General features: G+C 34.3%; 1 protein-coding gene across 3 annotated transcripts in view; it reads left to right on the top strand.

The window, feature by feature from the left end:
- Positions 1-15,262, top strand: part of CHD1 (chromodomain helicase DNA binding protein 1) — a 48,476-nt gene extending 33,214 nt beyond the window's left edge. The window contains exons 24-36 of one of the 3 annotated variants that reach the window (XM_085299755.1): positions 1,074-1,115; positions 1,878-2,005; positions 2,430-2,568; positions 3,328-3,478; positions 4,205-4,327; positions 4,701-4,838; positions 7,020-7,283; positions 7,711-7,851; positions 9,929-10,107; positions 11,993-12,089; positions 12,317-12,374; positions 13,264-13,474; positions 13,697-15,262. In XM_085299755.1, coding sequence (XP_085155881.1) covers positions 1,074-1,115; positions 1,878-2,005; positions 2,430-2,568; positions 3,328-3,478; positions 4,205-4,327; positions 4,701-4,838; positions 7,020-7,283; positions 7,711-7,851; positions 9,929-10,107; positions 11,993-12,089; positions 12,317-12,374; positions 13,264-13,474; positions 13,697-14,060 — 2,035 coding nt within the window. In that variant the 3' untranslated portion in view covers positions 14,061-15,262. The remainder of the gene's footprint in view (positions 1-1,073; positions 1,116-1,877; positions 2,006-2,429; positions 2,569-3,327; positions 3,479-4,204; positions 4,328-4,700; positions 4,839-7,019; positions 7,284-7,710; positions 7,852-9,928; positions 10,108-11,992; positions 12,090-12,316; positions 12,375-13,263; positions 13,475-13,696) is intronic. The other 2 variants (XM_085299756.1, XM_085299757.1) reach the window with 2 other exon arrangements.
- Positions 15,263-18,483: the final 3,221 nt, after the last annotated feature.

Genomic DNA, 18,483 nt, shown 5'->3' with positions numbered 1-18,483 from the left:
ATGTTGGTGAGGGATAAAATTAGGTTGGAAAAATACTATTCCTAATCTGTCCATCCCTTGAAGACAGTAATTTCCAAAGAACAGGTTTTCCAACAGGTGAGCTTCCACCTCCCACTACCCAAACATCTTTGTTGTGATACCCGGAAGATACCCAATCTTCTGTGRTACACAGAAGATTGAGTGGGTTTTGGTTTGTTTTAGATTTAAAACAGATTTAGTYGTGACATTGTAATTGAACGAATGTGATATGATGTTTTCAAAACTTAAATAATCCCTTTTCATTAGTAAATCCGTACAGGTGGTCACATCAGTATTTGGTACTTAAAATATATTTTGGTAGAAGGAAGAATTATTTTTGCTTTACCTTTATGGGTTTGTGAAATACCACTTTGCTTTTGGAATTTTAAGTATTCAGTATTCAAAGATTTTAAAAATTTTTGATTATAGAAACAACTTTACAAGATTCTTATTCCCTTTGCATTCCATCTAACATAATGGATTGCAGCATTTGACAAGGTTACTTTTGTGCTTGTACTAGTAACTTGGATTCTTGTTTGTTGAGGAAAACTCCTTTTTTATTTCATTCCCTCTCTGCATCCTGGATATTTCCAGTTTCTTTCCATCCTTTCACATCTTTTCTGAGTGTAGTGACATTCCTTATCTTTCRTGTCATGTTTTCTTGGATCTTAAAATCATCTGTCTTGAGTCGCAGCTATATATTCTTTATTATATGAGGCATAAGATGTCAATTCTCTATTTACTGTAAGTCCACATTTGATTTTCACAATGAGACGCATCTAGTTGCTGAATCTTTTGTCTCGTGAAAATAATAAAGTAATTTCTGAAATAAATTGTACCATCTATTGTTTTATTTGTATCARTTGTTAAACTAAATGGAACTCTGGTTTTAAATGTAAGGTATGTTGATATATTAAGCTGCCCTAGTCTCTCTCTTTCTCATTTTCTTTCCATTGCCCATATAGTATTGTACTAAAAATTTATCGATACCATTTTAAARCCAATGTGGGTTAGTTAAGCATATATTTAAATGTAAAATTATTTTCTGTTACTAGATTTATCAAGAGTTACAAGAAGTTYGGTGGCCCCCTTGAAAGGTAAACTTATTGATTGTAGTTGTGTAGCAACTTGGAACCTTGTTTTCATAAAATTAGAACAATATACCTAGAAAACTTAAGTTGAAGAGAAAATACTGTACCTAATCCATTGCCTTGACCATAACATGAATTGAATTTATTATCTTCCCTGTATGTACGTAGACAGCCGGTAATTCAGACCTCTCAGTTTTGCAAGAYTCCTTGCTCTTTCCTTATACTTTACATGTTGTCTTGTTTAGTCTGCATTTGTGATAATCTTCTAGTTATCTTGTTTGATAGTGTGTTGAAAGCCTATAGTTTTATCCACCATAACTGCCAAAGGCAGTTTTGCATTTTTCTTATTGTCAATTCTTATTTTTAAGTTTTCTGTATTACTCCATTTTTTGAGAATAATTTCTTGTCTTCATTTTCCTTAAAAATACTTAAGAGTCTTACGTGATCATGTTACAGTTGCTTTTCTTTTTAAACAATACCCAGTAATGTAACTCAAAGTTGTACAGCTAGTAYCCTTTACAGTTCTTGGTGTATTGTTCTCTGATATCTGGATCAATTGTAGTATTTCCTTTTTTTTTTTCTTTTGTAGTTTCTGTATAATTGTCTATAGCTGTGTTTAACTGCATTGATCAAAATTGCACACAGTATAACAGGTGTGGTTGACTGATAGCTTACATGATCATCTCTCTAGTTTCAGAACTTGAAGGAGTCATTCACAAATTAGTGAAGTTTTAGAGCTGTAAAAAATACGTATCTGTTTTGTTACAGGTTAGATGCTATAGCTAGAGATGCTGAGCTAGTTGATAAATCTGAGACGGACCTTAGGCGTCTGGGAGAGCTTGTACATAATGGATGCATTAAGGCTTTAAAGGACAACTCTGGACCAGAGAGAGCAGGTACGGTGTGCTTGGCTGGGGAGGAAGAGGAATAAAAAGTACYAAGAAACCTGAGTTATTCTTGCGCTCTGATTATAAGATAAAACAATAGCGTTAAGGGAAAAATAAAAATAATAGTAATAAATGTTAACATGCTAGGCTATTAAAAAAGGGATTATAGTAAGAAGAGTTTTTCTCCCCTTTCTTGTGTGAGTTGTTATAGGAAAATGCAGTATGTTTTTGCTTTACCATGAAATTTAAGATTAATCTGATATTATTATATGGAAAACCTTGAGAATCTGAAGTTTAGTTGGGGTGCTTGATTAAGAAAAATACATTTGATAGAATTGAAGGTGTGCTGCTACAGCAACAATCTTTCTTGTTTTCTTTACATTTGTCTGTATTGTAYATATAAAGGGTAAATAATTTGGTTTTTTATTTTAAGGAGGTAGACTTGGGAAAGTTAAAGGGCCAACATTCCGAATATCAGGAGTGCAAGTAAACGCGAAGCTGGTCATCTCTCACGAGGAAGAGTTGGCACCATTGCATAAATCCATTCCTGCAGACCCAGAAGAAAGGAAAAGGTATTTGTTTTCTAAAGGAAGCCGTAATGTAGAAAATTATTAAAGGGTTTTTTTTTTCTTTTTTCTTTTTTGGCATATATTTTATCAACCCAGACTAAACACACTGCAACACTAGTGTCTCTTCATTCCCTGTGTAGGACTGGCAGAAGCAGTCTGCTCTTGTGTCCTTGTTCTTTCTTCCCTCACCTTAGTAGCCAGTACCTGCTTTGGTTTCTGAACTGTATTCTTTGCAGACTGGGTTCAGTTAATCTTAATATTCCAGACTAGAAATCAGGCTTACTGAGGAGCTGCTTTATCTGTTATTTCCACCTGAGGCAAAGTAGTATCTGTCACAGTGGAGCAGGCAATTATTGTTGGTACTTRTTTCAGTCCTCATTTTCTAAACTTTTTAGCTTGCCACCCTGTGCATCATACTCCCTAAACTATCCACARATTCAGTTAGTGGTTACACCTGGGTGATGTTTTAAGCTTTTCTTCAAGGCTGGCCAACTTCAACTCGCTCCATGGCTGTAGACAGGTACCTATTTTTCCATGTGTCTTAATCGTGATCTGCTTTAAAAGAAGTTACAAAACTGATTTCAGGAAATGTTCTAAAGAAATTTTAAGAAAGTCTGRTGGTAGATAACTGATTTATTTTTCTAAATATATCAGTCTCCTAGTGATGTAACAAAACTTACTTTTTCCACTCAGCACATTTCTCWCCCCCTTGCTAAGTTTCTGGAGTAAAGATCACTTACTTGTCTAACTTACTTCCACTAGATATGTCGTCCCATGCCACACCAAGGCAGCTCATTTTGATATAGATTGGGGTAAGGAAGATGATTCCAATCTGTTAATAGGCATCTACGAATATGGCTATGGCAGCTGGGAAATGATAAAAATGGATCCTGATCTCAGTTTGACACAGAAGGTATGTCATCTACAAAATTTCCTGTCATCAAGGACTTTTTTTGTTTAGGTAATAATACTAGTAAGAGTAGTCACTGAAAGAGCATATTTTAAGATAACTGAAATTGCACAAAGTTATATATCAGACCAGAAGTAGCGCAATAGCTGCTTAACAGTATTGAGTAACAGATATGTAAGGATACACTAGGGTGAAGCAAACGTAGTGATATTACCAACAACCCGTAGCTTGGKACTCCAGGAGCTGGGGTTGTGTCCAAATCTGTTTAATAATGATTTCTATTCTCACCATCCATTAATTAGTCTGTTTTGTGAACACAACTGTTTATATTTTTGGCTGCAGCAATATCCTGTAGTGATGAGTTCTGCATTTAGAAGCATGAGGCAGAACTTAGAGATCTGTGGATAGCAGTGTGGTACAGGAGTTCAGAATTTCTTAGATAAACTACAAGGTTGGAAACAGAAATCTGAGGCTAGTTTCTTGAGTTTGTTGTGAACTCTGTGAGACAATTTTCAAAACTGTCTACTTCATTTGTGTGATTGGGGGAAAATAGAATGTTTAAGATAGTCTCCATTCCTTCAAGCATTCTGACATGTTTGCCAGGTATAATTGGAGTGGATTTTTTTTCTTAATTTTTTTGCAGCCTTTTCTTTTCCTAGTGCTCCAGGTTAGTAACTCACAAATTTAGTAATTTCTGCACATAGTTGATAATACCATTATTCCTCTCAGATTCTACCTGACGATCCAGAYAAGAAACCCCAGGCCAAGCAATTACAGACTCGTGCAGACTACCTCATTAAATTACTGAATAAAGACCTTGCCAGAAAGGAAGCACAAAGACTTGCTGGTGCAGTAAGTAAAATGTGACATGCAGTACTGAGATAAAGTAATATACTTACGGGCATGATCTTCTTTCTTCTTTCTTTTTTCCTTCTTTTTCTGCTCATTCTTTTTCTTTGTGCAATTTTTCTCCATGTTACTAATCATATTACATGAGACTAACTCAAGAAATGAACTGCAAGTTTAATATTGTTTTTTTTTCTCTTACTTGTATGTACTTTTTACTATTGCAGTATGTTCTGTCTCTGTTCCTGAGAAAAGTGCTGGCCATTGACGGCCATAAATAAGAGGAACCCTTTATTTAATATAAAAACGGATCTTTTTCTGTAACTGTGGTGCAAAGATGTTTGTCAGTTAACATAGTAAAGATACTTATTGCATTCAGGGCAATTCAAAGAGGAGGAAGACAAGAACTAAGAAGAATAAAGTGCTAAAGGCTATGAAAGTAAAAGAAGAAGTAAAAAGTGACTCCTCTCCACCACCCTCAGAAAAATCTGATGATGAKGAGGAGGAGGATAACAAGGTAAAGATGGCTATTCAGTTTTTTCTGTTGTGAAGTTGAAATGCCTGAATGGCATTCCTCCAGCAGAGGACTTCTGTTGTTTGAATATTTTTGTAGAAGTTATTGTTAATACTGAATAGACACAGTCACTTGAAAGATAGTATCAATATTAATTTAATAGTAGGCTTTTAGCTGAGGCGTTATGATTAGGTTTCCAAATTACTATATCATAAAATAATGTTACAGTCTGATTACTAGTGTCACTGTGCAATTTCAAGATTCTTTGATGACTTCAGCATTGTATCTGCTAGAAGTGTAAATCTAATGTAACATCTGGATATAAAACTTTYTCTGGCTAGTATGTTAATCTACTGCTTATACAGATTCCTCTGGTAGGCTTTTTTCTTCGGGTTTAGGGAAAAAAAGTTTTGATTAGAAATAACAGCATGAATAARTGATGTTTTGAGGCATACAAGTGAAAGATCCTGTATATATCATGGCTGGCCTTCTTCAAATAAACCACTTAACATTGTTACTTTTTAATACTGATGTGTTCTTTCAGGACTGTGTATTCTACTTTTGTTGGGATTTTTTAGGTTTTCTGGTTTATTTTACATCTCACAGCAAAACTACTAAAGAGAAAAACTTTGATAAAGATTAAGGTCATTGAACCCAATTTATTACTTTGAAGACAGTTGAAATAAATTGGTGTAAATATATATATCATTAAAATCCTTCCTTCGTGGTTTAAAATAAAGTGAAGTAAACATTTTACATAACCATTTTAAGCTATTACAAGTCATTGAAAATATATGGTAACATCATGATGATTGACCCTTTCTGTAAGGTGAAGAAGTATTTATTCCAATATACAGTTAAAACTGAGTCAGATGGAAAAGGATCATGATACATTTATATAAAATCATGAATCTTAACTAAAGCATTCCTATATGCATCTAAATTATACTATGAAAAATAAAACATAAAGCCAGGAAAAAAAATTAATGTAGACTTTTTAATATTTTCATGCAATAATTTGTCTAGAACATACAACTAAACTGTAAGGGCAGCTGAATCATAACATTAGGTAAATCAGGTCTTCAGTCTACTTAAATGTATATTGGATGCTAATCTCCACCTGAAACAGATGGCACTGGCAGTCTGTCAGTTGACTTCATTTTGGGAGAGAACCTAGAATTCTGTCTCCTTTTGTATCTTTACTAAGGAATGTTCATCATTTGAATACTCTTATACACACGTAAAATAATTGTTTGTCTGGAAACTGAGCTAGACCCAGAAATAGGATTTAACAACTGAAATGACACTGAATTGCAATAGAATATGCTGTATTTAAAGCTCAGGTACGGCTTTTGTTTAACTGCTGTAGCAGTCAGGAAACACGTTAAGTCCCTGCTTTTTTTGCTGGTAGTTCCCCCTAAATGCCAAAGTCCTGATTGGACTTATTGCTAGGTACCTAATCTAGATATTTTGTTGGGATTCATGTGTTAGGCATTCTCTCACCTGCTTTTCTGGAAGCTGGGTTTCTGTATATGTTCTCCCAGGATGCATTTCAAATACATTCATAATAGTGGTGATTCTTCCACTTGTACCTTTTAGTTGCTTATTAGAGTATTTTCCTGCGTCTTAAAGAATTTGAGCTTCTTTCGCAGATGTCCTAAGTGACTGTAATAAATGCCAGTAGAGGCGTTCTGTGAGGTCATTCTCTCAGGAGAGGTTTTGTTCACCATGAAGTAATTAAATGGGCCCTTCTCAGATGATCTCTAAGATTACTACTTTTTTTTTTTTTTTTTCCTTCCTCCTGGACAAGAGGTTGAAACTTTGTACTTTGCTCCTTGTGAATGTTTAACATGTGATCAGTAAAGGGTTATTGGAACAAAAGCTAACTAGAACAGAGGTCTTCTATCATCACCATCACTTGAATGTCCTGACCAATCAGGACCTTCAGTTCTGTGATGTCTGCTTCTGCCTTTTTTTTTTTTTTTTTTTCAAACTATGAAATATTAGTTCTTGTTTTGTGTCACATCAAGGAAATGAGTGAGTGCATCCAGCTCTGTTTGATAGGTGTTAAATCTAAGTCTAAAGAATTTATATACAAATAAAAAGTATGTTTTAATCTGATGGTTACAAAACTGTATAGGTAGGAGCTCAGTTTGATGTGACATATATGCTTGCGTATTGCAGGATGAGATTGTTTCAGTGAAACATCCACATAAAAAAATAAAAGCAGAAAAAGAAAATGAAGAAAAGCCTGAGCCAGATATTGGTATAAAGAAGGAAGCTGAAGAAAAAAGAGAGACAAAAGAAAAGGAAAATAAGAGGGATTTGAAAAGGGAGAAAAAAGAAAAAGAGGATAAGAAAGAATTAAAAGAAAAAGATATTAAAGAAAAGAGAGAAAACAAAGTAAAAGAATCCACACAGAAAGAAAAAGAAGTAAAGGAAGAGAAGGTAACTAGGTTTACTTATCTTATATAGCACTAGAAAAGGCCATCAGGTTTTTGTGAATGGTTTTGAGTTGAAAAGGTGTTTTGGATCATTTATTGAGCAGTTGTCATTTCATTGAAACCTTTTACATAATTTAAAGTTTTATTTTCACCATTTGTAACTGCAAGGACAGGCATATGAAATGGGGAATTACCCTTTGAAGATACATAGCTTAGTGGGGCTGCAAGAGGCCTAAAACTCATTTATTTCTTTTTCATTCTCTTTTTCCATCATTCAGAGAAAATAAAATATACTAACATTGAATGTTAGGATATTTTTCTTGTTATTGGTGAAGAGAATGCAATAATTATCATAATTGCTTAATTACAGAATGATTCCAAACCCAAAATAAAGTTTGTGTATTGGGTTAATTTTCGTATTTTGTTCTTAGGTAAATGAAACCAAATCTGAAAATAAAGAAAAAACTAAAAAAGTTCCATTGTCGGATACTCCAGTTCATATTACGGCAACTAGTGAACCAGTTCCTATATCGGAGGAATCTGAAGAACTTGACCAGAAGACATTCAGTGTGGTAAGGCCGTTATTGATAACTTAGTGTTTGCGTTTGATATATACTAAACAGACACAATTTCTAATGTTCTTCGTTCTGCCATTAGGCATTGTAATACAAATAATCTGTTGCCAATAAAATCTYAGATCAGTGAAGGTTATGGATACCATATTAAAGTCAGGTTTGTGTTCAGGCCMGTAATTCTATTTTGTTATTTATTGCATTTTATGCAGCTTATTGCACTGAATAATTTTAAAATACAAATACTGATCCTGAAGAATAACTCAGGTATACTGCTTCTTAAAGAACAGAAGTTGATGAACTTTAACGTAGTTACTGGAGTCTCTAGTTTGGCCCTATCAAATATCTCTTCCTTCTTTGTAAGCTGACAAGAGAAATTAATTTTCTAACTTTCCCCTAAGTTTAAAGACTCACTGTTACACAGAGGAAGAAACAAATTCTAAAGCCCTTAGAAATACCTTACCAGAGTAATCTATCTGATACTAAAAGAATAGCAGTTAAACCAGTACTGCTGATTTAACTAGCTGAATCAATATTGGAGGAAAAAAAGGTAGATAAGCTCAGTCTATGCAGATTTTCTTAGGTCAATTCAGGGACTTGGAAAGGTGTCAAGGAGTTATTTTGAGCATCTACTTTTCTGCTGTGAATGTTTTATCATTCAGGTTTCAACAGCTGTCTGTTACTACCAGGCAGGTTTACTGGGTCTATTGTGGTGTTGACTGTGAAAGGCAAATTGTAGTTTTCTCATCATTATGGCAGTGGCCAGTTTGTTTATTTTAATCTAAACATTACAAGTGACATGTCTGTGATTCCCAGGATAGGTCTCAAATGATGCATTCAGGTAGATACCTGTGTGCTAGGTGACTGAAAATCACTTGATTTTCATATTCAGTTACACTTCTCTGATCACCTTTATACTTAAGTTAGGCAGTGCACTCTGTAAATTGTGGGTTAAAGGCTACTTTAAGCTGTGGCTAGTGCAGTATGTAATGTAGTTTTTTAATTACTTAATGGCATCAGCTGGCAATGGAACAGATTTAGTGATTTTTCTGAGTTGTCCCTAGATGTTGGCAAAGTGGTAAATAATATTCTCCAAAATCATTCATGTTTTTTGATTCTGGATATACAGATTTGCTTTTTTCCCCTTACATGGAGCAATTCTAGTTTGGGTTTGTGTATTGAACCTTTTATGGACAGGTCTTCTCTTCTGGAATGTATGTTTGTCATTAGGCCATGGTCAGATGCAATCTAATTAGCATGTTCAATATTTTTTCAAATGGAAATTATTGTTGTAGGTTGCTGAGGCTAACTCATTTGACTRCTTCTGCAAGTGTGCATTTCATCTGTTTACCTTGCCATCATGACTGGATAGTATTTCCAAGTGTCTTTAATATCAAATATGCTAACTGAATTATCTGGTCTTACCATTAATACATTTGAATTAAAATGCGAAAATTCAAGAATACACGTATGAAGTGTATCTATGGGTACATGTGTGTTGCTATCATTGTTGTTGCTAATTTAGGCATATCTAAACTAGGATTACCCTAGATAGCAGAAGCATAGAGCTCAGGCTCCTTGAAGGAATGCTGAACATCTGCTGAATGCCAGGTTTAATTGTTAYATATCTATTTAAAATATACTAAACACTCTCATATTTAATCTTGACACTGAGTTTGTATAGCTTTTCAAGTTCTTAAAAAGTAGAAAAAGTCCTGTCTTACATACTTACGCTGAAATTATAACCATGATTGTAAAATCCAGTTATAATAAGTTCTTTCCCTCAGAAAATCTTTTGCATTAAATTAGTGCTTTCTTAAATCTTTAATATCTTTGTTGCATACAATCTAATGCTTTCATATAGGAGTAAATTTCCAGCTGGATTTAAAATACTACTTTTTTCCAAAGGAAACCTGTAGTAAAACTAAATTTTAAGAGCTGTGAGCGAAGTCTTGTGTTTCATTTGGCTTACAACAGTACTGTCTTTGCCTGTATAAATATCACACTAAGGGTGGGTCATGTTTTAGAATTCTTTTTTTTTCTTTGAATAAATGTATTCCTTTTTTCCATTTTACAGTGTAAAGAAAGAATGAGGCCTGTCAAAGCAGCATTGAAACAGTTGGATAGACCAGAGAAAGGCCTTTCTGAAAGGGAACAACTAGAACATACTAGACAATGTCTAATAAAAATTGGAGATCACATTACTGAATGTCTAAAGGAGTACACAAATCCTGAACAAATTAAACAGTGGAGGAAGTAAGTTATTCTGTGATATTTTCCTCAAAAAAAGGAAAAACCACAGCTGCTTTTGTTAAACAGAATCATTTTTAATTTGCTCTTGTTCCTTATTCTCCCTTTCTTGTAACTTTCTGCTGTTTTAAATAAGGACCTATAAATGGCTTCAGCTTTTAATGTGTTCGCTTTTTTTACTTTTTTATACTTAATGCATACACTTTTTTATACTGGCATAGCAATGCATTTTGTCCAGTAGGTGGAGTCATCTCACTTCTTGCAACTAAAAGCAAACAGAAGATAACCGTACTTAAACAGTATTTAAAGTTTAGTGGAAAAGGGTTCTTATCCTTAAATAATCAATTTTTTTCAACTTTAAGGGGTTTTTATTCATGCTAAAAACAGACCATTCTAAATTTGTGTGTTGAAATTTGCATGATTTTGAGTTGTGGCATCCTTTCTTTTTAAAATATACTCTAGAATTAAATCAAATACTAGCTAAGACTTCATTTAAAAAAAAAAAAGCCATAACATGTACTCAGATGTTTTTCAAAAATGAAAAAAGAGATTTCAAAATGTTTTATGCATCTCTGAGATAACTTAAAAAAAAYAAGAAAAAGTATTTTATAAACTTGTAGTATTCCCTTTTTATGATCTCAACTAATATAATTTGAGTTGGTTTATCATAATGTGCAGTTAAATCCTTTATATTTGGAAACATATTCTGAACTTCTCTGTAAAACGCTCGGTTGATTGTTTAATTTCCTTGCAAACTGTTGTCAGCATAGAATACTTCTGTTTTTACTTACTTTACTTCAAAAGAGTAGGGTGAACTGAAACATAAAAGTGAGATCCATGTCTCAGGCATCTTRGTAATGTTATATTTCTTTTAGTGGAAATTCATAATACATCTACTATAATAGTAATTTGTAATAATGCTACAATATCATAAGCAAATTATTAAAATATGTATTTCACCTGTTTGTAAGATATATAGTGTAGTAATACTACATTTATCAAAGTTTTACAGACTGGTTGTGTCTGCTTTTGCAAAACTTTAAGCCAAAGCTATAGTATTTAAGTCACCACAGCAGAAGAGCAAACTGATGCTTCTTGAATATRCACGCTTAAAATGTTTCTGAACTAAGCACTAACTTGGACACTAATACTCTGTAGTCACTTTTAAAATCCCACCTGTAAATTCGACTAAAACAATTCTAGACTTTAGATATCTGTGAATGTAGAAGCAAACATTTTCTTTAGGGTTTTGCCTTTTCAACGGCAAGAGTTGATCTGTTCTTTATTCCTTTGTAGCATAGATGCTCGATATTAGGGTTGAACTTTTGGCCATGCYGCTTCCATTCTCTTCTAGATTTCTTGTTTGGTTTCCATAGTTCTAACCAGGCTTAAGAATTCTCTAGGGAARAATCCTCTCTAATATTTTTAGGAAACGAGGCATGTAGGTTAAATGTCTTATACTGCAAGATATTTCAAGTTTGGAAAAAGCATTATTGRGTAGTAAATACTCAGATTTTCTGTCATATTTCAAATAATCTTTCAAAAAACTTCCACAACAAATWGAAAGCTGTGTTTCTAGGCAGTTTTACAAATCATGCTATTAACAGAATTGTTATATTTATAACTTCACATGCTTTTCTTTGCACTCTGAAATCATTATGATTACTTTTTTATAAAGTAAAAAATTGTTAAAGGATTTTTTTTCAAGTGTTTGAAATGCAGCTAGATAATGTGTGCTGTGCAATTAGATAATATGTTATGTAGTGGATCTTATGGTGATTTTAATTTGCCAAAGTACTGCTGAAATTTCACTTAAATCCATGTTCTGTTGCATAATACAAGAATAAGCTAGTATACAGAAGAATTATAACTTTTCTTTCTTCTTCCTCAGAAATTTGTGGATATTTGTCTCTAAGTTTACAGAATTTGATGCCAGAAAGCTGCACAAACTGTATAAACATGCAATCAAAAAACGCCAAGAGTCCCAGGTAACGTTTCCAGACTCTCTCTAAATATAAAAAAWATATTTTTACTATAACTGTTTCATTAGAGTAGCAATTAATGGATTAGCAGAAACAATTAAAAAAATACATTACTTGAGGTGTATTTTTTTTTTTTTGTTCATAGTAATCTAGCCACTTTTGGGGAATATTTTTCAAGTATTCAGGTGTAACTGAGTTTTGTCAGTGACGGTTTTCATACTTGTCTCTTTTAGCAACACAACGACCAGAATATTAGCAGCAATGTGAATACACATGTAATTAGAAATCCAGGTAAGAAAGGTTACTTAAAGCTGTTTCTTAGAACTCCCGTACTGATGGATATCGTAGGGATATGCTGACTRAGTCTAATTTAATGAGTTCACTGATGAAGTTGAACCAAGCACAGACTGAACCTGGTGCTTATTGGATTTACTAGTAAATTATTAAAAAAGAAAAACTGAAAAGCTTTTTGTATTTAATTTGGGGGAGGGAGAAGGGCCTACTCAAAACTTGGAGATTCTGTGTTTATAGCGGTTGTAATATGACTACAGTTTAATAAAAATGAACACTGAAGTCATGGTTAGCAATCAGTTATATGGGATGTCTTTTATTGTTGACACCATCTTTTTAAGCCCAACACTTGTGTTTTTATAATACTGGCTTTTAGGKGTTACGGTGTTATGTTGTTACTTGGGAATATTCTAATGGGTTTAAAATGAATATAATGCTTTTAGTGGTATTCCTAAAATATCTTTCATTAACCAGGTATACCTTTAAAACTCATACTCATGCTAGAGCCATCTGTCCTTAGGTAATTCCTACCACTCTGTCTAAAATTACTGTACTAAAGGTGCCAGATTTCTACTGATTGTTCATTTCAGACACATTATTTCCCTTCATTTAAGAAGGATATGGTCTGCAAGGCTGAAAAGTTAAGTTTTTCAGCCTTACACAACCACATTTCTAGCTTGTTTCCGTCCTACTTACTCCTTAGATTTCTTTGAGTTTACTCAGAATAGTGCATTTGTCTTTGAACTATTTAGATGTTGTCTCTGTCAAACTGTAATGTCATTTTTGCATTGTTTTAAATCTGACATGTAGAAATGYTGTTTGAATTAGGCGAGGAAAAGGTTTTATATAGAGTATGAAATTTGCTTATAACCTTTGCTTTATTAAACAGATGTGGAAAGACTGAAAGAGAATACAAATCATGATGACAGTAGCAGGGACAGTTATTCTTCTGATAGACATCTATCACAATACCATGATCACCACAAAGAAAGGCATCAGGGAGATGTTTATAAAAAAAGTGACTCTAGGAAAAGGCCCTATTCAGCCTTCAGCAATGGAAAAGATCATAGAGACTGGGATCACTACAAACAAGACAGCAGGTGAGTTGCTTCAGCAGTTGTAAAATCTGTTCAGAATTGTCTTATTTTTAGAATTCTCTTTTTACTTTTGTAATATGATTGTACTAAGCACCAAAGCATCTTTTCTGAGGAAYGTTGAATTTCAAATAAATTATTTCTTTATAATGCAATTTTGTTGAAATGGCATAATTATAATTCGTATTGTGGATTCARTAACATTAACATAAATAATTTATTTTTCAGATACTACAGTGATAGTAAACACAGAAAGTTGGATGATCACAGGAGCAGAGATCACAGGTCAAACCTGGAAGGATGTTTAAAAGACAGTCGGCCACATTCAGACCATCGTTCCCATTCAGACCACAGGATACATTCAGATCACCGTTCCACTTCAGAGTACAGTCATCATAAATCTTCCAGAGATTATAGATACCACTCAGACTGGCAAATGGACCACAGAGCTTCTGGTAGTGGCCCAAGGTCACCTTTAGATCAGAGGTCTCCTTATGGTTCCAGATCTCCCTTAGGACACAGATCACCATTTGAACACTCATCAGATCACAAAAGTACACCTGAACATTCATGGAGTAGCCGGAAAACATAACAAAGACTGACATTTTGTGGACCCTCTTTTAGCCATATACAGTAAACTAACACAGTAATTGCCTTACATGACTTGAAAGATATGGACTGGATATTCTATCAGTAGCAGTATTGTTACTTCTTTCCAGGATGCAAGGTCTATTATCCCAACAGAAGAAAAATATTTTTGTATTTAAAGTTTATGCTGCACTGTGCTGCAAATGTTGCGGCACTTTTTTTTAAGAAATGGAAGATGTTTACTTTTACAGGGACCTCAACACTGCCCCATTCAGACTGGATCTTATTATAAAACTCTTCATGTCAGAGTGGTTTTAGGCTGAACACAGTTTAAATTATGTTTGTAAATGAACTTTTAAACACTGACCTGTGATCGTGTTTCAGGAAGGAATGAGGAGTTTGTTTTATTTTGTTTTCTTTTTTCTTAGAAAAGAACTCTCAAGGACTTTGTTCACTTTCCAAAGCTACTTGTTTACATTGTACACTGCGACCACCTTGCCGCTTTTCATCACAAGCTTGAATATTTAAATTCTGTACCTATACCTGTAAAATAGCAAGGATTTTTCCTGTTTGTGATCAGTTGTAATGCCTTTTTACAAAASAAAACAAAACAAAAAAAAAACACAAAAATGGCTGTAAATTATTGTAAATTAATTAAATGAGCTTTTTCCCCTCTCAGGCTTATTTTGACTGTTCCTTCCCCCACCAACTCAGGCCTTCTTATCACAAGTATGAAACAAAATCAGTGTACTTACACTTTTTAATAAAATACCTTGATGGAATCACTGTTCAGAATGTAAAAATGGGGAAAGGGAACATTTTATTCCATTTAGTGCTCTTTTTTATTGGATACTTTAGATACATGTTTTTGTTTTTTTTTTTTTTCTATTAAACTGTCAGTGTTGTGATTGTTGTAATGAAATGGTGAGAAATATTCAGCTAAACTATGCTCTGGAAAGTTTTTCAGGTGCATTGGTTTTAATGAAGGAGTGTTCAATATCTGAACACTTCAGAATCCAAATCAGCCAAAATTTATTGTAAATCCATTTGTTTTCCCTCTTTAACATGGGCAATAATGTCAAATGTGCTATGCAGCCAGTTAATATTTTAGCAGATCTGAATGACTTTATTAATAGAATTGTTACAATGCACACTGATTGTACATAGATAACTTCTATCTGACAAATTAAATTTAAACTAAAAGGATATGTGGGCTCTTGTAGTTTTCTGCTGATGTTTTTCTACAGTGTACCTTTCTCATATTTAAGTATAAAAATATTAGAATTCTGTAAATACTAAATTTTAATACACGACACAAAAATCAGGGAAGATAAACTTCTAGCCTAGCATCATGTGGGTGGAGCCATATCTGTTGCTCCATTTTTTCCTCTTGTCTTGCRGTGTTGAACTTTTTTTTCTTCCCCCCAATTAATTAAGTATATATAAAAGCATTAAAATCAAAGGAAAATCTTTTCATGAAGTATCTGTCTGCTAAGGTCTTATTGTAGGCACAGTTGTGGCTCATTTTAAGTTAATATCATTTAGTCAAGTACACTTAATTTAGTGTAAGCTGGGACTCAGTTAACTAGTGCTTGTTCAGTTATTAGCTCTTCATATTCTCAGGACTGGGAGGAGTTTGCGTTGTTCTGCTTTTGCGCTTAATTGCTGAAGCAGTGTTTAACTGGTGGTGCCTAGCAAGGTTGTGCATGTGTGCTGTGCATCTTCCTCTCCCAGTGGTGGAAATCTAGAAGAGCATCACTAACGGCCGTCTTGTTCTTWCTTTTTGGTAGTGAGCTGGCGTCTTAGATCCGTCATGGAAACATATCAATAGAGCAGTCCCCCAAGTGTGTTTTACTATCAGTGCAGCTACGCTGGCATGGCATTGTGGCTAAGCAGGACATGACATGATGTGACATGGTTAGGCTGCATCCGTTTTTGTTAAAGGCACCTCACATCTCTGACATAAGCAAGACAGAATATGCTGATCTGGTGACTTTGGTCAGGATCTGTGGCAATTAGTGTATTTAGATTGTGTTGATTTTTATTTAACTGCATTGCAGCTGTTTAAATTTTTCCCCTCTAATTTCAGTTGGCTCTTAAATAGGAAATTTGATGGTGGAGATAGTCTTTCAGCTTTGCTGTCTCCACAGCTTATGAGGCTGACTATTATGATATATATATAAAATTCTTCAGGAGAATCCAATATCCTCCGTAAAAAGCCATTTATTCATTTTGTATGCATGCAGTTTTGATCTCTTTTGTAATGGAAAGTCCATGAGGACTGTGTCTCTGAAGCATCTGTTTGACAACAGCCTCTTGCTTCAAATCTTAATGCTGCTGTCTACAAGATGTTGTAGGAAGTAAGAAATCTGGTGGCTTCAAGAGACCTCGTGCTTGTGATAGATTCAGTTGTTTCATCTACCATACATGGAAGTATTGAGATTTCCATCTGAATTATGTTAAATATTTCTAATCTGCCATCCCTAGAACTACTTAAAACAAGTATTTTGATGGTCTATCTGAAAAGGCATATTTAAAAAAAAAAAAAAAAAAATTGCTGCCCTGAGTTTTAAGGACAAAAATGTATTGGCTGACTGATTACCATTAGCTCATCTGCCATTGTGTTAGCACTACTATTTACCTTCCCCATTTTGATCTTCAGTGTGGGTCAAAGCTGTGCTCAGACAGCCTCTGAGGCGTTCTGAGGGATGCTCCGTGCTTCAAGTACAGGCCTTGCAGAGGATTCGAGCGCAAACAGCAGCAGGATGGCCTTTTCTTTAGAAAACTGTCAACCCATAAAAAGTGAGGTACAACTGCTGTATGAGACATGGGCAGCGCATTGCCAGAGCGCAGGAGCCTGCCTAGGCTCGATGGCTTGGATGATGCCTTTGGAACTTAATCAGCTTGTTTCATCACCAAMTAATGGAGTGTAGATATTATAGCTCACTGCTGCTTGTTACTTCTACAGCCCTCACTGTTTTGCTGAAGAGCTTTTTGAGTTGAGGTAAGAAAAATCCCTATGGGGTATTGTAGTTGTGATGTATTTTTGAGAAGTACTGTCTCCAGTGGACTGTTAAGTGTTTAGTCCATGTTTAGTGTTAGGTTCTCAGTGTTCAGTGGCTTTTTTGGACCATACCCTTACCTGAGAAGGTGGGAAGATTAAAATCACTAAATGGGAATCATCCTTATGCAGCTTTTTTTCCTAATGGGGTATTGTATTACAAGTTTCTGCCAGGTCAAGTTTTATTTGAATAGAAAACTAATTGAATCCTTGCTTCTTTTTTGTGTTCTGTTGGTGAACCGTAGTGCTCTTATTTTTACCTTCGTAGAAATAAATCCTGTAGACAACGTACATCTTCACTGTCAAAATCTCAAAGAGTAGCTGCCTCTATACCAAGACTATTCAGGTGGGTAACAGACACCTGTTAGGATTTGTCCACCKGTACTGAGAAGAGTTTGCTTTACTCTAAACTCTGTTGGGACAGAACATGTAAGGCTGTTACTTGCAGCTCTGTTCATTCTTCCAACAAGCAGTGCACAAATTGTAGTTGCGCTTGAAAGTTATACTATGTTCTTAAAACTTTATGCTGAAGCTTTTATTAGTGTGAAGGACTCCGAAAGCTCTATCTGAGAAATACGGTTGTGTGAGACACTGCTACGAGCAGGAAAAAGAAAGAGATTCTGGAGTTCATGATTTGTTTCTTACGCTCCTTTTCTTTTTTCTCTGTAGTCCAGTTGTTCTTTTTGAGATACTAAGTTGAGAGTGGCTGAGTGTAGGGGAGAACGCKCTGATCTAGCCATCCCAGTGCCAGYGTGTTGTGTGAGGTCAGTAAATGAGTTCCCTTYGGATATGGCTAATACTAAAATAAGCATCCCCTTGCCCACTACTGTGACTCTAAGTAAGTTATTAATTGGTRACTATCACTTTATTATTTTCAGTTATAAACAAGTGAAAAATTGCTCTGGGGCAAATGACATATAAGGATGATGGTTAATTTACATAAAAAAGAAAGAAGTGATATTGTCCTGTTCAAAAAAAAATGATAAGTTTGGAAATAGTTAACATACACTAGTTAACAATTTTTAAAATTGTTATTTGTAGAATCTTTTCATAAACCAATTGTGGAAGCTACTTTCTTTGTTTTACAATCTAATGTTGAGAAAGCACCTGGCTTTTAATGTATGTATCAATACAATGCCCACTTATAATATGAGAACAGGATAAATTTAAAATATCAGATATGTGCTAATATTCTATATGATATGTTCTGTAGAAAAAATTGGAGGGAGGACATTGCTTTAAAGAAAAGGGGTAAGTCTTGATTAAGTGCCTACTTTTCAGTTTACTTCAGAAATCATTTACATAAACTGAATTAATTAGAAAATCTGCAGGCATTTATTGTGAATTATCAAGATTGTATTTCTAA

The sequence above is a fragment of the Rhea americana genome, unplaced genomic scaffold (genome assembly GCF_003343005.1).
Source record: "Rhea americana isolate MKP2758 unplaced genomic scaffold, rheAme1 scaffold_153, whole genome shotgun sequence".
In the NCBI taxonomy this organism is placed as follows: Eukaryota; Metazoa; Chordata; class Aves; order Rheiformes; family Rheidae; genus Rhea; species Rhea americana.
The sequence above is the reverse complement of the archived record's forward strand: the minus strand, read 5'-3'. Positions and strand labels throughout refer to the sequence as shown.